This window comes from Capricornis sumatraensis, chromosome 17 (genome assembly GCF_032405125.1).
Source record: "Capricornis sumatraensis isolate serow.1 chromosome 17, serow.2, whole genome shotgun sequence".
In the NCBI taxonomy this organism is placed as follows: domain Eukaryota; kingdom Metazoa; phylum Chordata; class Mammalia; order Artiodactyla; family Bovidae; genus Capricornis; species Capricornis sumatraensis.
In genome coordinates, this window is record NC_091085.1 from 78912932 (window position 1) to 78938949 (window position 26018).

The 26018-nt window shown below is 65.5% G+C and overlaps 2 protein-coding genes across 4 annotated transcripts; both read left to right on the forward strand.

The window, feature by feature from the left end:
• Window positions 1-403: 403 nt before the first annotated feature.
• On the forward strand, window positions 404-15522 carry SMPD4 (sphingomyelin phosphodiesterase 4). 3 transcript variants are annotated; one of them, XM_068989500.1, is made up of 20 exons: window positions 404-469; window positions 3282-3365; window positions 4002-4088; window positions 4534-4676; window positions 4767-4842; window positions 5298-5406; window positions 5501-5553; window positions 5815-5963; window positions 7052-7184; window positions 8925-8996; window positions 10484-10570; window positions 11810-11955; window positions 12225-12315; window positions 12509-12609; window positions 12821-12984; window positions 13105-13310; window positions 13475-13708; window positions 13805-13936; window positions 14181-14309; window positions 14406-15522. In XM_068989500.1, the coding sequence occupies exons 1-20, from the start codon at window positions 404-406 to the stop codon at window positions 14733-14735; spliced, it is 2592 nt and encodes an 863-aa protein (XP_068845601.1). In that variant the 3' UTR covers window positions 14736-15522. The 3 variants fall into 3 exon arrangements, with proteins under 3 accessions (XP_068845601.1, XP_068845602.1, XP_068845603.1); XM_068989501.1 differs by having other exon boundaries at window positions 5310-5406; XM_068989502.1 differs by lacking the exons at window positions 5298-5406; window positions 5501-5553.
• Window positions 15523-21465: 5943 nt separating this feature from the next.
• Window positions 21466-25512, forward strand: CCDC74B (coiled-coil domain containing 74B). Its single transcript, XM_068990090.1, has 8 exons — window positions 21466-21754; window positions 22227-22271; window positions 22996-23055; window positions 23865-24024; window positions 24673-24862; window positions 25056-25135; window positions 25211-25282; window positions 25374-25512. Exons 1-8 carry the CDS (start codon window positions 21499-21501, stop codon window positions 25510-25512), a joined length of 1002 nt encoding a protein of 333 aa, XP_068846191.1. The 5' UTR covers window positions 21466-21498.
• The last annotated feature ends 506 nt before the right edge of the window (window positions 25513-26018 follow it).

Sequence of the window (26018 nt, forward strand, 5' to 3'; positions counted from 1 at the left end):
CCCCCGCCGCGGGCCCTGCTCGCCGCAGCGGCCCCGCCGTCCGGTGCTCGGGCCCGAGCGGCGGCGGACGTGCGGAGCACCCGCGCCTTAGCGGCTGGGCTCCCGCGCGCGCTCAGCAGGAAGCCGGCACGCAGAGCCCCGCGGTCGCCCAATAAATGCCCGCCAGGCCCGGCGCGCGGCTGTCCCGCGCCGGCCCCCCGACAGGGGGCGCGCCTCCAGGCCCTAACCTTACCGCGAGGCCGCTCCTCTTGCGCACGCGCGGTCCTCGCCGCCAGGTCTCGCTGCGCGCGCGCGTTCTGAGGCGGGCCTCCCATAAACCCGCGGGGCGGGAGTGAGGGGTGGGGCTTGCTTTGCGCCCGCGCTTTTCACCGCGCCCGCCCGGGGACGCGACGCGCGCAGCTTGATGACGACATTTCGGCGCCTAGTCGCCGAATGGTGGCCTCCGTCCCTGAAGCTGCGGGTTCCTCGGGTGAGTGGTGGGAGTCGCGCGCGGTCGGGACCAGCGTCCCGGCAGCCGCCTCAAACCTCCACAGAAGTCGGCTCCGTTCCCAGGCGAGCCCCGGGCATCGGACCAGGGCGTCGAGCGCCGCGCCCTCCCGCCGCCTTCCCGCGCGCCTCACGGGCCTCGCCCAGGCGGGCGCCCGGTTAACGTTCCTGCGCGCGGTGGGGGACCGACAGCCTGGGGCTCCCCGGCGAGCGCTGTGGGGGGCGGGGGTGGGTCTCGGCCCGACGCCCTTCCCCGCCCCGGGTGTGCTGGCCGTGCGGAGCCTCGGCTTCCGAGGGTCGCCGGGAGGTGGCGAGCCGCAGACGGGAGGGCGTCTTGCTCGCTGCGCGGCCGGAGGAAGGCCCCGACGAGATGGGCGCCGCCGAGGCTGCGGCTCCAGGAGGGACCTCGAAGCCGGGTCGGAAGGCGCTCCTGACGGCAGCGGGTGTGGAGGTGGCGGGGTGAAGCGGAGGCTGGGTCCCAGAGCAGGCGGCGCGGCAGGAGAATCGGGACGCTGCCCTCTCCCCGAAATTCCGCGGTTGGGCGCCTCGGGCTCACTCAGCCGCTGCCGCTGCCCGCTTTCTCCAAGGAAGGGGCAGCTTTCACCTCATCGTCTCTGAAGCTCTGCCCCGGGCCCGCAGTGCAGGGTTTATGCCGCTTTGATCTTTTCTGAATAGTGCACGCTGTTCTCTGGACCGCTTGGTTCAGGATTGAGCGTTTAAAGTCATCCTTAAAACTGAAGCCAATATTTAGTTTAATTAGGAGTTGAGCAGACTCCGTGTTGCTGGACCGAAATTTGGCTACTCACAGCTCGATAGCGGATACTCCAAAGGCAAGTGTCAAGAGAAAAGAAAGGTTGTTTTAATCAGAAAGCTCGAGAAGGCAGACTGGTGTTCCAGAGCCGACTCTGAAGATTATGCTCCGCAGTGAGTTTTTAAAGGGATAAGGGGAAAGAATCTCAGAATCGTTGTGGCAGGACGTCAGGCTCTGCGTCACTTTCCATCTCGTGCAGGCTGGCGGTCTCCTCCTGGTCGTTTTTCGGCTGTTGTCTTGCCTGCTAATCTGCAGGATTGCCAGGAGGGAGCCTGGGGGCAGAGAGCTGGTCATTCTTTTTCATTCCTACTCTTTTTTAGTCTAGGAAAAGAGTCAACAAGTTAGGCAGGGTTTTGTGGGCATTCAGTAGACCCTGAGTCAGGAGTTAGGTTGCATGCCACCAGATTACCTCATTTCTACAAGGTCTGAGCAGGGCAGAAATGGGCATACAGGAAAGGGCAAAGGGCCTGGTTACAGATCCCCCGGCCAGTACTCCGTTTCTGCGGGACTCGGGGCAAAAGCCTGTCTTCCGAAACTGCTTCTGTGGACCTAGGACACTGTGTTCCTTGGGTGGAAGATGCAGGCGTGAGTCTGGAGCATCTTCTTGCTGACAGTTTGTGCCTGTCGACATATACAGGCAGAGCAAGCTACAGTTATTTCGATGCCCACAGAGACGTAGGCTGTCATGGACAGCAGCGTCTGACCCGTTGTCTCGAGGCCGGCTCTCAGAACTGCTGCCTGTGGATGGAGCGCCTTTTGTCATGGCATCGCACAGCTGGCTCTTCCCTTCTGCTGGCAGTTGGAGCGTCTGTAAACAACTCAGGAGTGCGCATCAGACTGTCCCAACCATCAGCTGCTTGTGCCGGGTGTTCTGTGACACAGGGGTGCCAGGCAGACTTCAGCTTTCCTACAGACAGGGCTGGGGGCCATGTGCCGGGGGCGGGGGTCCAGCACGCTTGGTCTCGGGGAGGTGTTTGTAATGCCCAGTGGCAGAGATGCCCGCCTGGCCTCTCCACGCACGCAGAGGTCTGCCCGCCAGCTGCCCCCTCAGCATTGTTGCTCGGCCGTGGGCAGAGCTGTGCCCGGAGTGCCGTCGAGGGCGCGGAGCCTCTGGCTCTGCTGGGTCTGCGTGTTTCTGGGTTCTGCCCCGCAGGCACAGGGAGGGGGAGTCTGGAGAGCTGCCCCTGAGTTTCTAGTGGCATCAGAGGCTCTGCTGGCGAAGCGTGCTCGTCCCCTCCCCGCTCCCTTCGCAGAGGGTGCAGGTAGGATAGAGCAGGTGCGCCCGCCTTTCTCTAGAGAGCCCTGAGGAGGCGTGTGGGTCTCCGTCCCGGCTGTGCCTCCATTTCCCTCAGCGTTCGCCTTGCCCCACAGGTCGCCGTGAGGATGCGCCTTCTGTCCTTGCTTAGCAGGCTTCGCAGCTTAAAACTGCACCCACTGGCACCTCATGGCTGTGTTTGAGGACACAGCCCAGCTGGCTCAGTGGAGGGCGTCTCAAGACTGACCTCAAGGTGCTGGCCGGCTCTGTTCTCATCTGGAGGCGCAGGAAGAACCTGCTTCCAGGGTTACGCAGGTTGCCGGCGGGTCCGGCTCTTTGCAGGGTGGAACCAAGGTCCCCATTTCCTTGCTGCCTGGTAGCCAGGACTACTCTGAATCTTAACGGCTCTCACACTTGAGACTTTAACCTGTCTGTAAAACCCCTTTCAAAGAGCATTTGAACAACCGGAGACGAGACTCTGGCAGGGCTGGCCTTAGAATCCTGCCTGCCTGGCCCGAGGAGTAAATGAGGAACGGATGCTGAGCCGCCAGAACCAGGCCTGGCACGTGGCCGGCGCCCTGCTTTACCACAGGCTCGCCCCACGGTCCTGGCTCTGGAGCTGGCCACTGGACTGCACGTGCGCAGCGCTCTGCAGAGCCTGGGCCTTGCTTGAGCTCTGTGAAGTGCTGCGATAACCTCGTCGTTGAGGTTCTGTCTCTGTCCCTGCAGTGGCCCCCTAAGACGGCCGCTCCGGACCCTGCGAGGCAGGCTGCCATGGCATTCCCCCACCTGCAGCAGCCCAGCTTCCTGTTGGTAAGTGTCCGCTGCCCGCCGAGGGCCCACAGGACAGGGGTTCTGTAGCAGAGGGGCTGGAGAACTCAGGAGCGCCTGCTTTTGGGGGCGAGTCTGGCCTCTTCTGGTGTGTGCTGGTTTATGCAGCCACTGAGCCCCAGTTTTCTCATTTCCAAGAGGGGGTCGTAGAAATGTCCGTTCCCCGGTTTTCCTGGTTAGGGCGGGAAAGGGTGAAGAATGGACGCCTGCATCTTCACGTCTCGTAAATCCTTACATGAAGGCGAGGTGTTCTCATCCGCTTACTGCTGTTGGTGACAGTCGGAAGTCCCCTGCTCTGCTGGGGTGCCAGGCCTTGGCTTTCCTGTGGATGTTGACCTGGGAGCAGGGTCTTCCTGGTGCTGCTCGAAAGCCAGCAGATCCAGCCCCAGCCTGCACAGCGGGGTCTCGCCGCTGGCCGATATGCAGTGGACCCCACCCTTGTGTGGAGACGGCCGGGGCCTTGCGTTCCCCGGGTGAAGCCTGGCCTTTCCCGCTGACCGTCTTCTCTCCGGTCGGAATGGCGCGCGTCTTCTGTGTCCGATTCCCGCCTGTCACTTGGACTTCCGGGCTGACTCCCAGCAGGGTGCTCACCGTGTTCTGGTTGGCTCCGTCTCCTAGGCCAGCCTGAAAGCCGACTCTATAAACAAGCCCTTTGCGCAGCGCTGCCAAGACTTGGTTAAAGTCATCGAGGACTTTCCAGCAAAGGTAAGGCTCCGCAGTCTGTGTTTTATGGGGACGTGTCCCACATGCTCCCAGAGGAGGGTCCGCAAGCCCCCCTCGCACCTCCGAGCGCTCCCTGCGGAGGCCTGACCCCGGGTGTAACTCAGGTCTGTGATGTGTAAGCACGAGGGCACGTAGGTTGGGGTTTCTCAGCTGCGGGCCCACAGGCGCCTTTGGCCGTGTCTGGAGGCGGTCATGGTTGTCACATGGGCGGCGCTGCCAGCGCGGGGCAGATGGAGGCCTGGCGTCCCTCCCCGCGCCTGCCCAAGCCGCGTCCAGCACAGAGGTGCGCCGTGCCGGCTAGAGCCAGACACGCAGCGGCCACATCACCACGGCTGCCCTGGGCCGGGGAGCAGGCCCTGGGTACAGGCCTGGCGGGGAGGCGGGCGGGGCCGCCTGGAGGGTCTGCTCTGAGCGCCCGCCGCTGCAGGAGCTGCAGAGCGTCTTCCCGTGGCTGGTCGAGAGCATCTTCGGCAGCCTGGATGGCGTCCTGCCCGGGTGGAGCCTGCGCTGGCTGCAGGGCCGTGTGAGCCCCGTGGAGCACAGTGTGGCCTTGGAGTTCCTGGACCCTGGGTAGGTGGCCTCGCCCACGCGGGGCCAGAGGGCTCTGGGAGTCCCGTCTGGCTCGCCGTTCACTTGCCAGCTTCTGTCGTTTGCGTTCAGAGGCCCAATGATGAAACTGGTGTATAAGCTTCAGGCCGAAGACTATAAGTTTGATTTTCCTGTCTCCTACCTGCCCGTAAGTAAGCCACGGTGGTGGAGGTGGGCTCGTGGTCATGGTGCCGGCAGCAGACGGGCCTGCAGGGTGGGACGGTGGCCAGAGCACCCTGGCGTCTGGCCCAGGAGGCACCGCACGTTGGAACTTCACCAGTTACTGTTTTCCCAGAGGTGGTCTGAACCTCGCGGTGGGAAGGCCCAGTGGCCTCCAGCTGAGTGCCAGGGCCTGTGCCTACAGGCTTCGTTTACTGAGTCTGCAGTTCTGTGGGCAAGTTAAAGGCGGGCTTGCTCACGGGGCTCAGAAGCACAACAGATGGGATCCATCGTGTGCCTGGCTGGGCCAAGATGCGCCCTGCTGCGGCAGGCCTGGTGGGGACGTGGGGGGAGCGCGCGACGGGCAGGGGACAGCGAGGTTCCCCGGGCAGGGTCAGGGCTGGGCTCCACCGCAGCCTCCCCAGGCCGCCCCTGTGTCTGCAGGGGCCTGTGAAGGCGTCCATCCAGGAGCGTGTGCTTCCCGACAGCCCCCTGTACCACAACAAGGTGCAGCTGCCCCCCACCGGGGGCCTCGGCCTGTACCTGGCCCTCAGTATCCTTTGCCAGCCGTGGGAGGCAGGGTGGGGGAGCCGGCGCAGGGCGGGGGGCGCGCCGCCCTGCCGTTTGCCCCCTGACGCAGCCCGCAGGCCCCTTCGAGTACTACGTGTTCTTCTTTGCTTGGAGCCTAATCGCTCAGAAGGTGAGGAGGGCTGAAGCCGCCTGCGGGTGGGGCGGGGGTGCCCAGGGCTCCTGTCCAGCCAGGCTGAGCTGGCCGCCTCCCGTCCCCCCTGTGCCCGCAGCTTCCGCCCTTCAGGCTGCGCTCCCCGAGCGAGGGTGACGGGCTGGGGCAGGTGGGCGCCCCGAGTGCTGGTCCAGGGGGCTTCCCACAAGGGTGCCTTCCAGGCAGGGGCAGCTGCCGGGGGCGGAGTCCGCGGCCGCGATCATGGCGCTCTGCTTGCAGCCGCCCCCCGGGGCCCTCCATGTCCGCACCTCCGACTGCGCCTACTTCATCCTGGTGGATAGGTACCTGGCGTGGTTCCTGCCCACGGAAGGCAGCGTGCTGCCCCCGCTCTCCAGCCCGGGGGGGCCCAGCCCCTCGCCGGCTCCCAGGTGAGGCTTCCGGCCCGTGCCCGAGGTGCCCCTTCCTCCTGGCGGTGCGTTGCCCTTGGGATGGTGGTGTTGCCCTGCGTGCCGAGTGCTCAGCCTTGTCCACGTTCTTGCGGCCTGAGGCTCCACGGCCCAGCCGCCCTGGCCCGGGCTTCTCTGAAGCGGCAGGTTCTTTGGCCTTGGGAACGGGCCCAGGCTGTGTTCCGCCTTTGGCTGCCCTCTCCCCATGGGGCACACGAGCCCAGGCCAGGCGGTGAGCAGCTGGCGAGGGACTCGGACCTGGGGACGGCCGATGGTCCTGGCTGTGAAGAATGGGGGGGCGCGCCTGCGGAGCCCCCCCGCACCCCCCCATCCACTGGCACGTGCCGAGTCACCCTGCGCTCAAGCGGCAGGGGCCCCGAGGACAGGACAGGACGAGTGGGGAGTGTGGAGCGGGGGCTGGGGGGGCATTCACAGCCCCAGACAGGCTTCAGCTGGGCCGGCTTTGGCTTGCTCCTTCTAAGGTATGATTTCAGGCTTTACAAGCTGCTAGGTGTTCTTTCATAGGCCCTTCACCTGCCTGATTTCCAAGTTGTTTTATTCTGTGAATCTGTGTGTGTTTTCCTGAGCTATTTGAACAAGTTACAAGACACGTGGCTGTCACGCCTTAACTCTTGAGTGTTTTCTGAAAGCCGTGGTCTCCTCGGCCTTTCTGCAGAGCAGGGCCCTCCAGCCCGGCTCCACAGCCCCCTCGGGCTTCACCAGCCCCCTGCCTCCCGCTCGTGGCTGTGTCCCCTGCGGTCAGACGCTGGCTGGGCTGAGGGATGACGCGGCCCTCCTCTGGGGAAGGTGAATAAGTGCCTGGGTCTCAAGTAACGGACCTGGGGGACCTTGTGGGTGGCATCTGCGTCCCTTGCAGTCCTCGGCCGGGCCCGTTGTGGATGGGCAGTGCCAGCTGACGCTCCTCCCGTCTTCCCGCCTCGCTCCTCGGTGCGGCCCTGAAGGCAGCCTCCTCCCCTGTATTCATGCACAGCAGCTCGGCTGGGCCTACCCCTGCCCCCGGGTGGCCCGTCCCCTGTCCCCCGATGTGCTTTCTGTCTGCCTGTCCCCAGGACGCCGGCCATGCCCTTCGCATCCTACGGCTTGCACCACACCAGCCTCCTGAAGCGGCACGTCTCCCACCAGACGTCGGTGAATGCGGACCCCGCCTCCCACGAGATCTGGCGGTCGGAGACGCTGCTCCAGGTGAGCACAGCCGTCTGCAGGAGCTGGTCCGGTGCCGGGCGCCGCCCACCCCACAGGCAGAGCCAGGAGGCTGCGCCTGGCGGGGAGCGTTGCCGCCGGGACGGCGTCTGCCCACTGTCACCTGTGGCGCTGGCAGTTTTCCCTGCTCCTTCCGTGGAGCTCCAGCCTCCTCTCCTGGTGCCACGGGGGCTCTCCGGCCTCCATTCTCGTGGCTGGGCCCCCCGCCTCTGGCCCCCCGCGTGTCTCGGGTGCTGAGGCACGGGGCCTGCCCTTGGTCAGCAGGCCCGCCCCTCCCTGCAGGGCCCCTGTGTGGGTGTCACACAGCCCCGCGCCTGTGCCCTGAGCCAGCCCCAGAGAGCCTGCGGGCGTCACCACAGCCGGCTTGCTCAGAACCTGGAGTGTGGCCGCAGTGGGGTTCTGGGGTTTTTTGGAACATGGTGAAACCCGTAACATAGAGCGTAAGTCTGAAATGTTTTAAGGCAACAGTCACAGAGCGTTAGGGTGTTTACTGTGTCGTAACGAGTTTCCAGAACCTTCCACCCATGAGACCCAGCGTCTGTCATCAGACAGCAGTCCCTCCGCGTGCCACCAGCCCCGCACCCACGTCCCGCTTGGCTCCGTGACGGGCCCCCTGCCGGTGCCTCTTGGGCCTCAGCAGCGCCTCTGGCTCACTGGCCTCGCTTCCCTTAGCAGGTGCCGCAGGCTCGTCTGCGTAGTGGCTGAGAGCGCCCCTCCCTCTGAAGCCAGCGCGGTCCTGCTGCACGCGTGCTGCGTGTCTGTCCCTCTGACGGACACGTGGGCTGCCCCCACTCTTGGCTGCTGTGGCTGTCCTGAGCCTGGCCCTTTACGGGGCTGTTGAGGCCTGCCGTGCTGCTCTCCACGGAGGCGGGGCCGTCTGTCCTCGCCCCCGGCGGGGCACGCGGACCCCACTTGCCGCGCGTCCTCGGGACGCTCGGGCGCTCTGGGTCCTGACTGCTGTGTCCTAGTGGTGGTGACCGGCCTGTCGGGCCTTTCTCACCCTTATTGGGCATGTGTGAGCCTGGGAGGGCTGTCTGCTCGAGGCCTTTGCCGGGTTTTGAGTTGGCGTTTTTGTTGTTCCTAGCTTCCCCGCGGTCTCTGTATAAGCTGAGTTGTTAACTTTCCTGAGACACGGTTGGCCAGCCTTTTCCCCGTTCTGTGAACTGCTGTTTTAGTCTGCGCATCGTATCTTTTGACGCACAGAAGATAGTTTTTAATTAGTGCTTACTGAAGTTCCCTTCACTGGCCGTGCCTGGCCCTCGTTGCTGGCCGCGGGGCCGCTGCCCGGCTTTGGGGGCCGCGGGGGAGCCGGCTCTCGGCGCGCGTGGCTCAGGTGCCCCACGGTACGTGGGGTCCTCCCGGACCAGGGACTGGGCCTGTGTCCCTCGCGCTGGCAGGGGCCCCAAGGAAGTCCCAGGAGAGCTTTCAGTTTCCGTGCAGCCCAATTCCCCCCTCTGCTGCCTGAGCTGCTGGAGTCCCACGTAGGAAGTCAGCGTCGAGCCCAGCGCTGTGGGACGCGGAGCGCTGCGGTTCCACCCCGTTTCGGGTCTTTGATCCACTGTGCGTTGTTGCTCGTTTACGGGTTGAGTGAGGGTCTGACTGCGCCGTGTGCAGTGGCGCCCTGCTCTCCCGGCAGCCTTGGTGGAAAGCTTGTTCGTTCCCTTGCCGAGTGGTCTGGAGCCCTCGCCGGGCACCTGCTGACCGGCCCGTGCTCTCTTGCAGGTGTTTGTGGAAATGTGGCTCCATCACTACTCTCTGGAGATGTACCAGCAGATGCAGGCCCCTCACGCCAAGGTCTGTGCTGCTGCTCCTGCTCGCGCTGCGCTCCGGTTTCAGGGCGGGCTGTGGGCTCGCCTCCCCAGGCGCTGGGCGGCAGGCGGCTTGTGCGGAGTGCCGGGCTTGCACCCCGCTCTCCCGGGGCGGCCCCCTCCCTTGCCGGGCCGCCTGTGTGTGCGGAGGCCTGCGGCCCCCAGGCGGGTCAGGGACGGAGGGCTCTGCTGCGGCAGGCGGGCCGCATGGCGCTCCACAGGCCCTGCCCTTGCTGCAGGCCGCGGTCCTCGGGCCCCCAGCCCCGCGGCCTCTGCCGTCCCCGGGGGTTTGCTCTACGGTGCCCCAGGAGCAGGAGGGCCGAGTGGGGCAGGCTCCACCCTGGGCCTCCCATCCACCGCCCGCCCCGCCTGCTTCTGCCGGGTGCTGCGCACCTGGCCCAGGAGCCCGGGAGCCTCCCACATCAGTCTTCAGCCGTGGCTCCAGGCCGCCTGTCAGCTGGGGGCCTAGCCCTCCACCCGGGCACTGGGGCTGGGGGCAGTGGGAAGGCCCAGCCAGCTGCCCAGAAACGTTCTGCCCTTTGCCATCTGTTGGGGCAGGAAAATAACACGGGAGGAGGCAGGCTGTGTGGAAAGCCAGCCGCAGAGGCCCTGGGGTCGCTATTCTGGAGCTCCTGCAGGCTGTGGGCCCGCGGGGTCCCCAGGCTCCCCAGCTCCTTGCTGAGAGCGCGGCCAGGTCGTCTCCCGGCGTCTGGCATGTCCGCTGGGTGAAGCATGGGACCCAAGGGGCAGGCCCCCGCGGGCAGGCCACGTGCCGGGCGGCTCTGGCTGCCACGGGGGATAGGCAAGGGTCCGGGACAGTGGGCCAGCCTCGCTGCCCCTCGCTCGGATCCAGGCCTCTGGGTGTGTGTGGCCATGGCCGCAGGACTGATGGGAGGCTGTGTGTCTGCGGGCCTGGCGAGTTCGGGGCTGGTCTCCAGGTGGGAGTCCAGGATGGGCCTGGTGGGCGGTATGCTGCCTGGAGCCCCTCTGGGAACCAGCCTGTGCAGACAGCTTCCAGGTTGGGGCTCCCATCAGTGTCACAACACCTGGGAATTGACCGGGAATTGATCCCGTTATGCGCTGATGAATCTCTTTGGAACAGCCCAGGAAGTCCCGTAAACTGCGGATTCTTCTCTTCTGGGCGGAGAGGCCCCTGTCTAGAACTGGCTTCTCATGTTTATGTTTCGGGCCTGGCCCTGTGGGCCCTGGTGACAGCGGCGTGTCCAGGCCACAGACATACAAGCTGCCGCGGCGCGGGGGGCAGGTGGACTGCGGAGCCCCAGGGACCCTGGGGCCTGTCTCTGCCGCCGGGGCCGAGTGGGGCCTGGTGCCCGGCCCGGGGCCGCGGGGCCTGGTGCATGGTGCAGGCTCTCCCTGACGTGCTGTTGCTGTTGTTGTCTGTTGTGGCTCCAGGGCTCCTTCTCACTGTCTCTCTCTCTCTCCCTCCCCGCCCGCCGGCTTCTCCGTGCCCAGCTGGAGGTCCTGCACTACCGGCTCAGCATCTGCACCGCCCTCCACAGCCCCGCCCACCCCAGCCTCCAGGCTCTCCACGCCCACCAAGTACTGGCCGCGCGCGTTCTGTCCCCCGCCCGCCCCCCCATACCTCACCCTGTGGTGACGCAGAGGCCCCTTCCCAGCAGAGCCAGGCCCTCCCTCTGGGATTCAGGGTGCAGCCAGGTGGCCGAGAGTGATACCCAGGACCCGCTGGCTGTGCTGCGGTCACCGGCGCTGCCTGGCCAAGCTCCAGGCCACCCTAGGTGTCCAGCCCGCAGGGGTCGTGCTGCGTGCTCGGCCCCGGTTTGTGGGGGAAGCCGTGCGGCCTTCGGCGCACAGGCCTGGCACCGGGGCTGACCGAGGACAGGACGCCTCTGGGCTCGTGGGTGGCGACTGTGGAGGCTGCGATCTGCTCAGGCAGGAGTGCCAGGGACGGAGTGCAGGCAGCGGGATGGGAGTGTGAGGCCAGTGGGCTCCCAAGGTTCGCTGCTCCCCGATGTGATCTCCAGGGAGTCTGGGCCTCGCTCACGGTCAGGGAGCGTTGCCCTTGGTGGGGCCTTGCAGCCCTGAGCTTAAGTTTGAGCACGGATGCACTGTCACGCTCCATTCCTGCCTGGCTGCTGCACAGAGGAGGAAGAGAAGGTTCCAGAAGGGCCGCCATGGACAGGGGGAGGGCCTTCTGGGGTAGCAGCCGGGTCATCTGCAACAGGAGGCCAGCCCGTGGGTGTCTTGAAAGCAGAGGGCGTGGGCAACAGCCACAGGCTCCCGTGGGCACTGCCTCAGGCCAGGAGGCACTGAAGAAGGCGGTTTGCCTGACGGAGCAGCGAGGAGGCAACCCACGGGCTGCGGTGCGGGTGCCGGCCGAGGGCGGGAGCGGGCCCAGAAATGCTCGGGTCGGGATGCATGGGGGGCAGGCCCGGGGGGCCCTGTGCTTTTCATTCCCGTTACGGTGTCCCTGTCCCTCCAGTGTGCTGCAGGCCTAGTATGTAGAGGCCCAGAGGCAGCCCAGGCAGAAGGGGCACCGCCCTGGGGGTCGCCAGGGCCTGTGTGGCCGAGTCTGTGCCGGGGCGGCCTGTGCGACCGTGCCCTGGGCCCGGCCTTCTGTGCCCTCTCGGCGCTGCTCATCCTGGGCAAGCCTCTGGCTGGGTGTGGGCGGGGGAGCAGCCCACAGTGGTCTCAGGCCCGCCCGCACTTGTGGACCGAAGCCCAGCTCACAGGCTGCGCTAGAGCTCCCAAGTGCAGGGAGCCACCTGGGCGTCAGCAGCACACCCTGCTGGGTCAGCTGATGCCCCGCCCGGCCCCCAGGAGGCCTTCATGCCCACGGAGGAGCACGTGCTGGTCGTGCGGCTGCTGCTGAAGCACCTGCATGCCTTCTCCAACAGCCTGCGGCCTGAGCAGGCCTCGCCTTCCGCCCACTCCCACGCTGCCAGCCCCCTGGAGGAGTTCAAGAGGTGTGTGTGGGCGGGGGCGGTCCCTTGACCCCTCCTGGCAAGGAAGGGGCAGCAGGGAGACCCGTCTCGCCCCCCCCCCCCCCCCATGGCAGCAGGGCAGAGCCGAGGCTGGCGCTCAGGCCAGCAGGGACAGGCAGCGCGGCAGCGTGTGGGCCAGGCCCGGGTGCTGTGCCCCTGGGGTGTCCTCTGAGGAGGGGGCTGCACACAGGAGGCCTTGCCACGGGCCCGCCAGGCGGCCTGGGCTCTGGGTGATGCCCCCGTGCCCGCAGGGCCGCCATCCCAAGGCTCGTCCAGCAGAAGCTGTACCTGTTCCTGCAGCACTGCTTTGGCCACTGGCCCCTGGACGCGTCCTTCAGAGCCGTGAGTGCCGCCGCGCCGCCTGCGCCCCGCGCGTGCCGAGGGAGGGCGCGCTCCGCCAGCCCCGACCGGAACCCAGCCGCCCGCGGGGGTGGGCCCCCGGCCTCACCTCTGCGGGGAGGGCCCCCTCCCCCCTCCCCCCTCCCCTCCCCCAGTGCCAGCCCCTCCCCCAGTGCCAGCCTCTCCGTCTCGCCAGGTGCTGGAGATGTGGCTGAGCTACCTGCAGCCCTGGAGATATGCGCCCGAGAGGCAGGCCCCGGGCAGCGGCTGCCAGGCCCGCGGCGTGTCGGAGAGATGGTGAGCCCGCCCCGGGTGCTGTGGGGGCGGTCCCCGTCACCCCCCGCCACACGCACTCAGGCAGCGCCCCTCAGCCCTGCCCCGCGCCTGCGCCCAGAGGAGGGCCTCTTCATGAGGACCCCGCCCTCAGCCCTCTGCACTGCCCCCTGCCATCACCCCGCTCGAGGCGCGAGAGACAGAGCCCGGAGGAGTCCTGACTCTCCCCCCACAGGGCGCCCTTCGTGCAGGAGAACCTGCTTGCCTACACCAAGCTCTTCCTGGGCTTCCTGAACCGCGCGCTGCGCACAGACCTCGTCAGCCCCAAGAACGCGCTCATGGTGTTCCGCGTGGCCAAGGTCTTCGCGCAGCCCAACCTGGCCGAGATGATCCAACGGGGTGAGGCCCCACCCAGAGGGCAGCGGGAGCGCTGGGCCGCGCCCACTGCTGGCGGCCCTGGGGCCCCCGGGGATCCGCCCGCGCCTGGGGCCACAGCCAGGCTGGCGTCCTGCCTTCCAGGCGAGCAGCTGTTCTTGGAGCCCGAGCTCGGCGTCCCGCAGCGGCAGCACCGGCTCTTCGCAGCGCCCTCCTTCGCCGGCGGCTTCCTTTCGTCATGGCCGCCGGCCGTCACCGACGCCTCCTTCAAGGTGAAGAGCCACGTGTACAGCCTGGAGGGCCAGGACTGCAAGTACACGCCGATGTTCGGACCCGAGGTGCGGGCGCTGGTGAGTGGTCCGCGGCCACGCCGCTCCCCGTCTGGCTGGGGGAGCCTAGTTTATGCGGGTGACAGCCTCAGCGTCTGTTGGAAGGTGCGCCTCAGCCGGAAACACTCACCGTGCGGGCGCCAGGAGGCAGCTGAGCACGCTGACCCCCGCCCGCCCGCCCGCAGGTCCTGCGTCTGGCGCAGCTCATCACACAGGCCAAGCAGACGGCCAAGTCCCTCTCAGACCAGAGCGGGGAGGGCGCGGCCGGCCGCCCCTTCCTGTCCTGGCTGGGCTTCTATCCCGCGGACAGCAACGGCTCCTACGCGGGCAACGACCTGGACGAGATGGGGCAGGACAGCGTCCGCAAGACGGACGAGTACCTGGAGAAGGCGCTGGAGTACCTGTGCCAAGCCTTCCGGGTACACCGGCCGCCCGCCCCCGCCCTCGGGGCGATGAGTGGGTGGGGATGGCTCCCCGGGCCTTGAACGAGACCCTCTGTCCGTCCCGCCCCGCAGCTTAGCGAGGCCCAGCTCGCCCAGCTGACGCTTGCCCTGGGGACGACGCAGGACGAGAACGGGAAGAAGCAGCTCCCGGACTGCATCGTGGGCGAGGACGGGCTCATCCTCACGCCCCTGGGCCGCTACCAGGTGCTGGGGGGCGGGGCGGGGCGGGGCTGCTACCAGGAGTGGGCGGGTGCCATGGGCGGGGCCAGTACCGGTAGTGGGCGGGGCGGGGCGGGTCCTAGGGGCGGGGCCGCTACCGGCAGTGGGCGGGCCGGGGCGGGCCGGGGCGGGCCGGGGCGGGCCGGGGCGGGCCGGGGCGGGCCGGGGCGGGCCGGGGCGGGCCGGGGCGGGCCGGGGCGGCCCGGCGCTCAGCGCCCTGCGTCCCCAGATCGTCAGCGGGCTGCGGCGCTTCGACGTCGAGTACCAGGGTGACTGGGAGCTGCAGCCCATCCGGAGCTACGAGATCGCCAGCCTGGTCCGCGCGCTCTTCCAGCTGTCGTCCGCCATCAACCGCAGGGTGAGTGGGGAGGGCCCCGCCAGCCCCCAGCCGCAGGGTGAGTGGGGAGGGCCCCGCCAGCCCGCCCCTCGCCCACTGAGCCTGCGTCTGCTCCAGTTCGCAGGCCAGATGGCGGCGCTGTGCTCGCGGGCTGACTTCCTGGGCAGCTTTTGCCGCTACCATCTCTTGGAGCCGGGGCTGTCAGGCCGGCGCCTGCTGAGCCCGGTGGGGCGGGGCCACGCTGCCAGCCGCACGCGGGGCCCGCGGCTCAGCCTGCGCTTCCTGGGCAGCTACCGGACGCTGCTGTCGCTGCTGCTGGCCTTCTCGGTGGCCTCCCTGTTCTGCGTGGGGCCTCTGCTCTGCGCCCTGCTCCTCGTGCTGGGCTACATCTTGTACGCTGTGGCCATGACGCTGCTGACCGAGCGTGGCAAGCTGCACCAGCTCTGAGAGCGGCTGCCCGCCGCCCCCGGGCCGCCCCGCGCCCCACGCCCGTCACCTCCGCGCGTCTTCAGCTCGTTTCCCGCCGCCTGGCAGGCAGAACGAGAGCCTGCTGGGCAGGGCCCGGGCCTCCCTGAGGGGGAGGGTGGAGCAGTGGGCTCCCTGCCTCAGCCGGAGGGCCCGCGGGGAGGTGCCTTTCTCTTCACTGTGTGACGCTCAGGAGTCAGGCCTCCCCGGGGGGCCCGCAGTCTCTGCCCTCATGGCCCTGGAGGGGGGGACAGTGAGACCCCAGAACAGGAGACCAGCCTCTGGCTCCCAAGAAGAATCAGGCCCCAAATGGGAATCTTATCAGATGGGGGTTCTCTGGTCCATGATTTTAAGCTAGTTTTGCTGCCAAGTCCGGGCTGCACACCTGCATCTGAGGAGAGGCACGCAGACGGCCACCGGCCGGGGCTGACCCGTGTGCAGGCCTTGTCCCTGCGGACGGCAGGCTGCCCGCCCTGGGGCACAGCCAGAGGCGGTCAGAAGCACCATTTGTGTCCTCAGAGCAGGTGCTTGGACAGGGTTTGGTGACATTGAAACATTCTAAGCGCACGAGGCTGCACGTTCACAGACCCTCACGGCCTCCCGTGCCCTTTGTCCTGCAGATGGCGCACTGGAGGCACTTGCCAACCCAGATTTTTAAAAGGCTTTGGTGTCTGTCTTTTTAAGTTTTCAAACTGTAAATGTTGGGCTTTGTGTTTAATGTAAACTCAGAACAGTGGCCTTTGGGGCCTGTGACCAAAAGCCAAACTTATAACTGACCCTGGACCTGAATAAACCTGTTCTTGGTCTTGAATCCCGTGGTGCCGTCGGTCAGCTTCTGTGGGCACAGGGGGCTCCAGTTTCCACCGGTTCCCGTGGACACCAGCTCTGCGACCAACCTCTGAGATGATGTCTGGGGTCCCATGTCCACAGCACTGGCTCCTGACCACAACCCTGCAAGGGTGGGGACCCCCATCTCTCGGGGGCTCTGCTCACCGCCACGCCCCCCTTTGCCCACACACCATTAACTGTGGAGCAGCCACCCACTGTGGTACCCGCAGCTGTGCCAGGACCCGGGGGGTCTTCACGGAGCAGGATTCAGAAGTAAAAGCGGACGCTGAGGTTGAGGGGCCGGGTGCCACCGATGCTCAGGCCTGGAGCGTGGGGTGTGGAGGGCAGCTTTGCCCAGGGGGCCCAGCGGATGGGGTGTTGGGGACCCCGCCGTCACACGGACCCTGAGGTGGTGTGGGGGCTCTGGCTACAGAGTGGAGACGGGACGGGAAGGAGCGGAGCCCAGGAGACAGGTCCCAGGGGAGAAAGGCTGTCGTCCCAGGTGGGGAGGTGTGGGAAGGTGGGCAGGGGCCCCGGTTCTGAAGAGGCCCAGGTGGGAACCGAATGCCGGGGTGAGTTTGCAGTTGAGCCCCTGACGCCGCCCGGCCCGGCCCTGCTCCTGCTCCGCCACGGCCACCTCACCAGGGAGGAGCGGCTGCTGGGTGCCTGGAGGCGCAGCTTCCTGACAGGCGTCCTGAGTCGTTTTCCAGGGCAGCCGGCTACAGCCCCAGACCCCGGGGCACCGGCCCTAAGGGGGTGAGCCCCGCCCCTCCACTTCCCCTTCAAAGGCCACTCACTTGGGCTTCCCTGGCGGCGCAGTGCTCAAGAACCCGCCTGCCGCTTCAGGAGTCACGGGTTCCATCCCTGATCTGGGAAGATCCCACGTGCCGCGGAGCAGCTAAACCCGTGCGCCACGACTGCTGAGCCTGAGCTCCACAGCACGAGAAGCCTGCTCCCGACTACCGGAGAAGAGCCCACAGACACAGTGAAGACCGGCGCAGATGGAGAGATCGCTGGAAAGGACACTTAACTCTGCGGCCACGCTGCAGTGGGCCTGAGGCTCCCCTCCCTTGCATGGCACCCTGTAAATAACAGCCTTACTCGCTGCCAACGCCTGCCCAGGTGGCTTCCAGCCCGCGGGCACCGCAGCTGGTGCCGCCAAGCTCCCGGAGCAACAACCTGAGCACGCGTCCTACTTCGTGGCTCTGAGCCGCTCGGGAGGACAGGCAGGTTTCTGCAGAAACAAGTGGAGCGAGCCTGTGGGGGAGGCCGCTCACAGGCGCCACGGATCTAGCTGATGGGCCCGGGGTTTCGCACCCGCAGCTGAGCTGCAGAAGGGGGCAGGGGGTGGGCACAGCGAGGGGAGACCCCTGAGGAGGGGCTGCTGGCCTGGAGCCCGGGGCGGGGGGGGGCAAGCTGGAGGTGGGGGTTCTGCACATCTCAGCCCCACCCAGAGCCTCAGGTGGTTTATGCCAGCTGCCCACCCCCTCAAGCCCCAACGCCCTGACTTCGACCTTTCAGCCACCCAAATGCTGCCCAAGTTGGCCACACCAGTCGCCTCTCAGAGCTCCCGGCCTCCCAGCCCCGCAGCCAATGTCACTCACTGTCCTTCCTGAACTGTTTCCCAGAAGCCTTCCTGTCTGTTTCAAGCTTCCGTGTGCTACAGAATGTTCCCAGGAAGCTCAGAGTCTGTGCGTCTGAAGCCTCCAAAGAGAGACCCACACTCAGGGCAGCCTGATCAGCGAGAGCCCCCTGCCCGGCCGGCCCCACCGCCACCCTCCTCTCCGGGAGCCCGGGGTGCTGCTCGGCCCGCCGGCAGGCCTCTGAGGGTCTGCACCCCCTCCCTCCCGCCCGGGGAGCCCCATGCCCCTGGCCCCAGTCCATCCTCCCCGCCTCTGCCTCCCGGGCTAGACTGAGGGCCCCCTCTGGACTAACCACTGTCCACAGATAAAAGCAAAGACGCACTTGTCACCCGTGTGGTGCTGGGCACTTGGAGATGCTGAAGAAATAAATAAATACCCATGACTGACCATCCGTTCAATGAGGACGTTTGCTCTCTGTGGACGAGTGTTGTACTTTTCTCTCTCCAGTGCTGAGCAAGTGAGCTGCCCAACAAGTACATTCGTTTGGCAGCTACCTTACTAACCCTATTATATACATATCCAGGGGCCAAAATGTGAGCTGTCGGATACATTAGCCTGTCCATGACGAGAAAAGGGCCAGGACGGGGTCCTTTCATCTAACGCTGAACGAGTGAAGGGACCTGACCAAGGCTCAGATCACAGACTGACGTAGAAGAACTCAGCTAAAGGCACCTCCCTGATGGCCCTTTAAGAACCTGCCTTGTAACGCTGGGGACGTGGGTTCGATCCCTGGTCGGGGAACTCAGATTACACAAGCTGAACACTGCAGTCAATGCGGTTCCCACATGATGCAAGTAACACCTGGTGCAGCCTACTTACTTATTTTTTAAAGAAAAGGCTAAAACTAGGACCGTTAGGAGACAACGCAGGAGGAAACATTGAAAAGTGACAGCAAAAGAGCGAGAGGCAAGAGAAAACTTCAGGCCCGAACGCCTTCACGACGCGCGTCTCCCCTCAGATCGCTGGCAGTGTTGCCGGCCGTGCACAGCGCGGCCCCTGTTCCGGGATCGGGAACTGCGGGGCCACTGGCCCTGACGAAGGGCAAAGCGAGATCAATAGAGGCCCTCTAGGCGCGCGTGACTGGGGAGGAGGGGACAGTGAGAAAGCGGCCTCCGTGTCACTGCCCTTAGAAAAGACAGTGGTCATTTCCCGGTTGACTTATTCCCCACAAGGGTCGCCAGGATGATGAACAGAAGCCAAGTCTGTCTTCCCGGCCGGCCCCGAGCAAGCACACTCCCTCCCTCTTAACCGAAGCTGGTCTTGCAGGGCTGCAGCAGGTGCAGCGCCGGCACAGCCAGCTTGTCCTTGACTTTGCCCAGGAGGGTTAGGATGGCCCAGGAGAGCGGGCGCAGGAAGAGCCCAGAGACCGTGTGTAGCAAAAAAAAAACACCAAAGGGATGTGACGGTGGTCCAGAGCCAAGACTCTGCACTCCCAGCGGCGCGCCTGAGCCCCAGCACAGCCAGCCAGAGTTTACAGAACAAAGCAAGGAACTGACGGCTCCCTGAGCACCAAGACCCGCGGAGAAACCAGAAACCAGGTTGCAAAGCAGGATGTCTGCCACGACCCCGTTACAGGAAGACAGCTGAAAGTCACAGCAGACAAACGAGCCCGACCCACAGGCGTGTCGGTGGAAGTACGTAAGCACAGAGGAGGCTTGGGCGGTGTCCACACCTCGGGACAGGGGCGGGGTGGACTTCGGGGCGTCTGTGGTGTTTGAGTCGTTTCTACCCAGGAGAACGTACTTCTGCCTGGCTGATGGGCAGCTGCCTGCAAGCCTGACCGAGTGCCCTTGGCCCACCTGTACCCACTTTTCCCTGTGAGGGCCCAATAGGAGCGCTGGGAGCCCCTTAAGATAGGAGGCGTCTCCTTCCATTTTTTAACTCTCAGCCTTGTTCACACCGAGCCAGGTCAGCAATTCATCAATTGCACTTTAGACTGTCCCACCCGCCCCCCGCCTGGCACTGACTCTTGTACAGGCTGCTGCTGCGGTTAGGCTGTGGCTCTCTGTACCCATCTGTCCCCAAAACAGGGCAGTGGTTTGCCCTGAGACCTCAGGGCTCTGATGGGTCTAAGAACAGTCGGTGATTTTCAGTGTGTTCAGCTCTTCATGCGGGCCAGAAAACCAGAATACGTGTGTATATATTTCCCCCAGCTGTTTTTAAACTTCTCCGTGGTTTCAATCACCACAACTGTCTTTTTCTGCAGACTTTACACAGGTATTATACAGCACTTTTCTGTCGGGTTTCCCTGGTGGGTCAGTCAGTAAAGAATCTGCCTGCAATACAGGAGACCCAGGTTCGATCTCTGGGTGTGGAGGATCTCCTGGAGAGAGAAATGGCAACCCGCTCCAGTATTCTTGCCTGGAAAATCCCATGGACAGAGGAGCCTGGTGGGCTACAGCCACTAGGCCCCAAAGAGTCGGACACGACTGGCCAAGTAAGCCCCCATCGCTCTGCTGGAAACTCTTGTCTAGAGTTACTTGTGACCTGTTTCTGTCGGTGGAATCTGAATTCTTCCGCTTGACCCCACCGCGTCTGGGCTTCACTAGTGCAGTTCTGACGTCACAGGTCGCTTGGCAGTGAGGCTCTGGGTTCTGACTTTGGTTCTCTGGGCGGCTGAGTTACCGGAAGAGGACCTGTGGAGGCTGGGCTTTACATTTTATAGGGGCAGATGAAGCTTGACTTTGTCCTGGCTCTTCGTGCAAATCTCTTATTTCTAAAGTCCGGCCTTTATTCCCAAGCTGTGACTCTTTGGGAGCTTAAATGAAAAACTTCTCTGTCTTCTCTGAAAGCATCTCTGTTAGTTTCCAAACGTGGTCTCCCCTGGAGTTGGCCATTTTGGCCTCTGGCTCTGTCCTGCCCTGGGACCTTCTGCATTTCAGGCCAGCCACACACTTGAAGGGAGTTCATAGCTCCGAACTTTCCAGCACCCCTCAGTTTTCACCCATCACCCTCTCCAGCCAGGAAGCCGGCGGCTTTCCGCTCCGGTCTCGCTGATCAGGAGCCCTCAGGAGAAAATGGCTCTTCAAGCACTGCCTTCTTGCAAATTCTGTTTGCTTTTTGTTCTCCTCTGGTGCCTGCAGACAGCTGTTTCGTGTTTTGTTCACACTTCATAAAGCACAGGGGTCTGCGATGACTGGAAGTGGAAATTCTACCTTTTGATTTTTGAGACAAAATCGTGTCATCTAAAGTATCATCTGTAACCATGTCAGCTATTTAGAACACGAACTGTTGAAACACAGCCAGTGAACATAACTAAACTACCTGTAACGGAGGATGGGCCTCTGCGGTTTGTCAGAGGAATGTTGCTGTTCAGGCGCTCAGTTGTGTCCGACTCGTTGCGGCCCCATGGACTGCAGCACGCCAGGCCTCCCTGTCCATCACCAACTCCCAGAGCTCGCTCCAACTCATGTCTATCCAGTCGGTGATGCCATCCAACCATCTCATTCTCCGTGGCCCCCTTCTCCTCCTGCCTTCAATCTTTCCCAGCATCAGGGGCTTTGCCAATGAGCTGGCTCTTTGAATCAGGTGGCCAGAGTATTGCAGCTTCAGCTTCAGCACTTCAGTGAAGATTCAAGGTTGATTTCCTTTAGGATTGACTGGTTGGATCTCCTTGAAGTCCAAGGGACCCTCAAGAATCTTTTTTAGCACCACTGTTCAAAAGCATCTATTCATTGGTGCTCAGCTTTCTTCATGGTCCAACTAACTCTATATCCATACCTGACTACGGGAAAACCATAGCTTCGACCCTATGCACCATTGTCAGCAAAATAATGTCTCTGCTGTTTCACATGCTATCTAGCTTTGATTTTATCATAGCTTTGATTCCAGGAGCAGCAGTCCTTTAATTTCATGGCTGGAGTCACAGTCCGCAGTGATTTTGGAGCCCCAGAAAATAAAATCTGTCCCTGTTTCCACTTCTTCCTCATCTTGACGGGACTGGATGCCGTGATTCTAGCCTTTTGAATATTAAGCCAACTTTTTCAATCTCCTCTTTCACCTTCATCAAGAGGCGCTTTAGTTCCTCTTCACTTTCTGAAATGAGGGGCGGCCTGTGACCAAGCGAGCTACCCCACTGGGGCGGGGCCGGGACACCCGCACGAAGTCAAGGGTCGCCCCAGGCCCCGCCCCCAGCCCGCCCCGCCGAAGCCCCGCCCCCAGGCAAGGCCCGCCCCGCCGCGCGCGCGCCCCGCGGGCTCGCCCGTTTCCATGGCGACGCCGCGCCAGGTCGCGGCAGCCGGGCCCCCGAGTGGGCGTGCAGCGGCAGCGGCTCCATGAGCGCGGCGGGGGTGGCGGCAGGGCAGCGGCCGCGCAGCTCGGGCATCCCGGGCTCCCGGGGCACGTCGCGCCCGCGCCCGCGCCTGCCGGCGGTCCCCCAGCCCGGGCAGCTCGGCGCGTCGCTCGGGCTCAACGAGGCTCAGAAGCGGGTGCTGGACTTGGAGAAGAGCGTGCAGTTCCTGCAGCGGCAGCACTCGGAGACGCTGGTCAAGCTCCACGGGGAGATCGAGCGCCTGAAGCGCGAGAACAAGGGTGAGGCGGGCGGCGGGCCGGGCCTCAGGAGGCGGCCTCGCGGGGCTCCGCCACCCAGGCCCCGGGCCCGCCACACCGCCCGCCACGGAAACCCGGCCGCCCCCTTTGAAAACCTTCTGTCGAAGTGAAACACCGCCCCCCATCCCCCGCCCCGGGTCCGCGCAGGCAGGCCGACGGATTTTCCCAAGCCGAGCACACCCAGATGGGTCCCTGGCCCCCTGGGTCATCCTGACTCGCTCTGTCCCCCCCGGAGCCTGGGCCCACCCGGCAGAGGGCGCCCCGCCGACGTCACGGATGCAGGGAGGGGCTCTGGCTCAGGGAGCAGCCAGGGGCACCCCGAGTCCACCCGAGGGTGCCGTGTCCGGGTCCACACGGCAGGGCTCCTCAGGGCCACAGCAGGGAGGCCTGGGCTGCGGGCAGCCAAGCCGTGTCTCTCAGAGTGGCCCCGAGCAGAGCCCATGCTTGCTTTCAGATCTCCACTACAAGCTCATCATGAACCGAAAGCCACAGAAGAAAGGTAAGGCTGAGGCCCACAGGTGCCTCGTGCCAAGTGACTGCCCTCAAGAGCAGCCCCCAGATTAGCCCAGAGACGGCTCCCAGCTGCAGCCTGGGTGACCGCACCAGAGCGCAGCAGGGGCCGTGGACAGAAGCGCCCTCGCGCCCCCACGGACCCCAGCCTCACTCTCCCAGAGGCTCATCCCCGTGCACTGCGGCCCCAGACGTTTGGCCCGAAACACAGGCCGGCCCAGCACAGCCCCAGCTCCGGTCCCTGAGGCCTCGGCCGCCCCACTGTCTCCACGGCAACCGCCCACGGCCTCATCTGCACCGGCTGCCCCTGCCTGTCCCGCAGCCTTGCCCAGGGCTCCCCTCCCCTCCTCCTGCTGAGGCCAGGCCTCCACTGGGAGGCGGTCTGAGTGGTGAGCGGTGCCAGCCTCGAAGGCCCCCAGGGCGCTCTTCCTGGGAGGCCTGCGGGGGGGGTGGTGGTGGCGGGGACCCTTCTTTGGCGGGGCCCCACAGCCGCCAGGCGCTGATGTGGGCACGCAGTGCTGGGGCCCCGAGGGGACCTGGGGAGAGGCCGTGCTCCCACTCAGGACCCCGGTTCCAGCCGCAGCCCCCTTCCACGGCTCCCTCCGGGACTGGCAGGGTCTGGGGCAGCCTTGCTCGTGTGTGGAGGGGGCACAGAAACGGGTGGGACGGGAGCGTGGCCCTGCCACCGTGGGCTGACCCCCCGCACCCCACAGGCAGCACGTCGAGCTCCAGCCTTCAGTCCAACAAGTCCATCTCGAACACAACAGTGTCGGGTGAGTGCGCCGGCGCCTCTGTGCTTGGGGTCGGGGTAGAGCAGGGCCCCTCGGGTGCTGCAGGCCTGATGCAGGCGTGGGGTGCTGAGCAGCACGCTGACCACCCACAGTGGTCCTCAGGGGGCGCCTCAGCCAGGCCCCATGGACTCGGGGGTCAAGGAGACGCTGAAGGGACCCAGGAGGGTCCCCAGGGGCCTGTGAGCTGAAGGCCCAGGAGGGAGCTGGGGCCAGGGGACAGGTCAGCGGGCTGGCTGGAGGGAAGACCATCGGTGTGGGGTGCAAGGCGGCAGAACGTGTGACCCAGGAGCCCCGGGGTCCTCCGCCTGCTCAGCTCAGCCCTCAGAGCAGGCAGGACGCAGGTGGGGGCCCCAACGCGGAGCCAAGTGAGAGCCTCGAGAGCTGCCCTGCCCGACGGTGCCTCTTTCACTCCAGGCTTCGTGCGGGCTGGGCTCAGATCTTGCCTTCACTTTCATTTTGCCCAAAATGGGGTTCAGAGTCAGGGAATGGCTGCCGGCCAACCCCGCCCCCCCGGCCCTGATCTCTGCCAAGGCCCACAGGACCACTCTGCAGGGCGTGTGGGGCTCTCTCCCTGCTTCAGCTGCTGGGGCAGCCAGCCTTCAGCACTGTGGCCCCTTCAGGACATTCAGACCCCCACGGGCTTTGCCCCACCCTGCCTCTGTTGCCTCCCAGCACCCCGCCCAGAAGGAGGCTGCTCCCCTGTGCCCTTTACGAGGGACAGGTGGGGCCCCGCGGGCGCACGTGGCTCACTGACGCCTGGTGACAAGGCCCTGTCTGGGTTTGACCTGCAGCCGGCTCTCAGGGTAAGGCAAAGCCCCAGCCGGGGTCCTCTAAGAAGCCAGACTGGAAAGCTGAAGGGCCCCCGCAGCCGGACCTGGATGAGACCTCGGTCGCCTCTCTGCTTCACGGCGGCATGGTGGACAAGGCCCTCGGGGTGCAGGGGCCTGTCAAGTAAGGCTCCCTGCACCCGCGGGACAGTGTGCTCGGCAGGCTCACAGCCTGGAACCCGCTCACGGCGTAGCCTTTTCAAACGGTCTCCAGTGGGAAGCAGGCTCCTGAAGGCTGGGCTGGCCCACCTGGTGGGCACTGCCTTTTCCCCTCCCCGGGATCCAGCAGGCCCCCTGAACTGGCCTGAATCTGCAAGAGGGGCTGGCAGCAACCCCTAAAGGATGCTTTCAAACACAGAAGCAAAGCGTCCAGGCCTGCACATTAGCTCGCTTTTCACCCAGAAAACCCCGAGTCTGGTTGGGGCTCCCCCAGGAACCGTGCTGGGCTCTGGAGGGCACAGGGTCGGCACACCAGGGCAGGGCCTCCCTGGGACTTGCCTGCTGTCTGCTGGGCCAGCGGGCCCGCCCCTGCTTCTCTGCAGCCTGTGGGCACCCCGCGCTGGACCCCGGGCAGCTCGACCACACCCACCCCTCAGTGTGTGCTGCGAGGGGAGGAAGGGGTGGGCCTGCAGCCGGGCCTAGAAGGGAGCCAGGCTGTGGAGATGCCCCCTCCGCACTCTGGAGCAAGTGCCGCCCTGAGAGCTGGTGAGACCGCCCACGGCAGGCTGCCCCGGCCCTGCCCCCGCCCTGGCAGCTCTCATGACTGTTTCAGGGACGAAGAAGCAGACAGCGCTAACACAGTGTCCCCCTGGGCGGTGGGCAGCCAGCACAAGGGCATGCAGGTGCCAGGGGCACCCCCCTCGGCGGGCCTGCCCCTGCACCTGCGCAAGCCCGCCACGCTGCAGCAGTGTGAGGTCGTCATCCGGCAGCTGTGGAACGCCAACCTCCTGCAGGCACAGGAGGTGGGGGGGAGAGGGAGAAGGGGAGGGGGGAGAAGGGGAGGGGGGAGGGGAGGGGGGAGAAGGGGAGGGGGGAGGGGAGGGGGGAGAAGGGGAGGGGGGAGGGGAGGGGGAAGGGAGGGGGGAGAAGGGGAGGGGGACGGGCGCCCCAGGGCCCCACCGCCCCACCCAGGGCGCCTCTCCTCCCTGCCTTCAGCTGCAGCACCTCAAGTTGCTCCTGGAAGGGAGCCAGAGGCCCAGGGCCGGCCCAGAGGAGGCTGGGCCCAGCTCGCCCAGGTAGGTGCGCCGGGAGGCTGCAGGGGCATGGTTGGGCCCACTCATCTGGGGCTCACGCCCAACTCCCTTCTCCAGAGACCAGGAGGCCCTGCACTTGGGGGCCACGCAGCTCCCCAAGGTCACCACCAAGGGCATCTCTAAGAAATGGTAAGTCCTGCCAGGATGGGAGGCGGGCAGCCTCTGCACCCGGGGGCTGCGGGGTGGGGAGGGTGCCTGCAGTGACCTCCGTTGCCCCCAGCCTGATCCTGAGCCGGGCGCCCGTGGCAGAGCATGCCATCCTGCCAGCACTGAAGCAGAGCCTCAAGACCAGCTTCGCAGAGCGGCAGCGGCGGCTGCAGGCGGTGCAAGGCCGGCGGCTGCACCGCTCGGTGCTCTGAGCACCGGGCCCAGCCACCACCCTGCGGGACTGCCCCACGGACCCCCAGCGCGCGTAAACCAAGCCAGCTTCCGATCGACCAGGCCCGCGGCGGACACCGCATGCGGTCTCGGGGCTGGGAACTGTTTTTCTCCCTCAGTATTTTGCTATCCTGCGTTCTCACGCACGTGTTATGGAATAAACATGAGCCTGTTGAAGACTGGAAATAAAGCTCGTTTCTCCCAGTCGCGAGCCTCGTCCATCACCCCGGCTCTGCACCTGGCTGCAGGTGGCTCTGTGCCTGGTGGCGGGCGGGGCCTGCCAGGAGTCACCCTGCCTGCCGGACCCGGCGGCTGCCCTGGAAGAAAAGAAGCGGAGGCACGGCCCGCACGCTCCTCCCCGAGCGCAGGGGGCTGCCTGCCAGGCACCCGCGCGACACCGTCCTGCGTCCACGGCACACACAGCTGGTGAGCGGCCCTGCCTGGCCCGCCTTCCTCCACTGAGGGCCGGGGCCATAGCCGCAGGGCA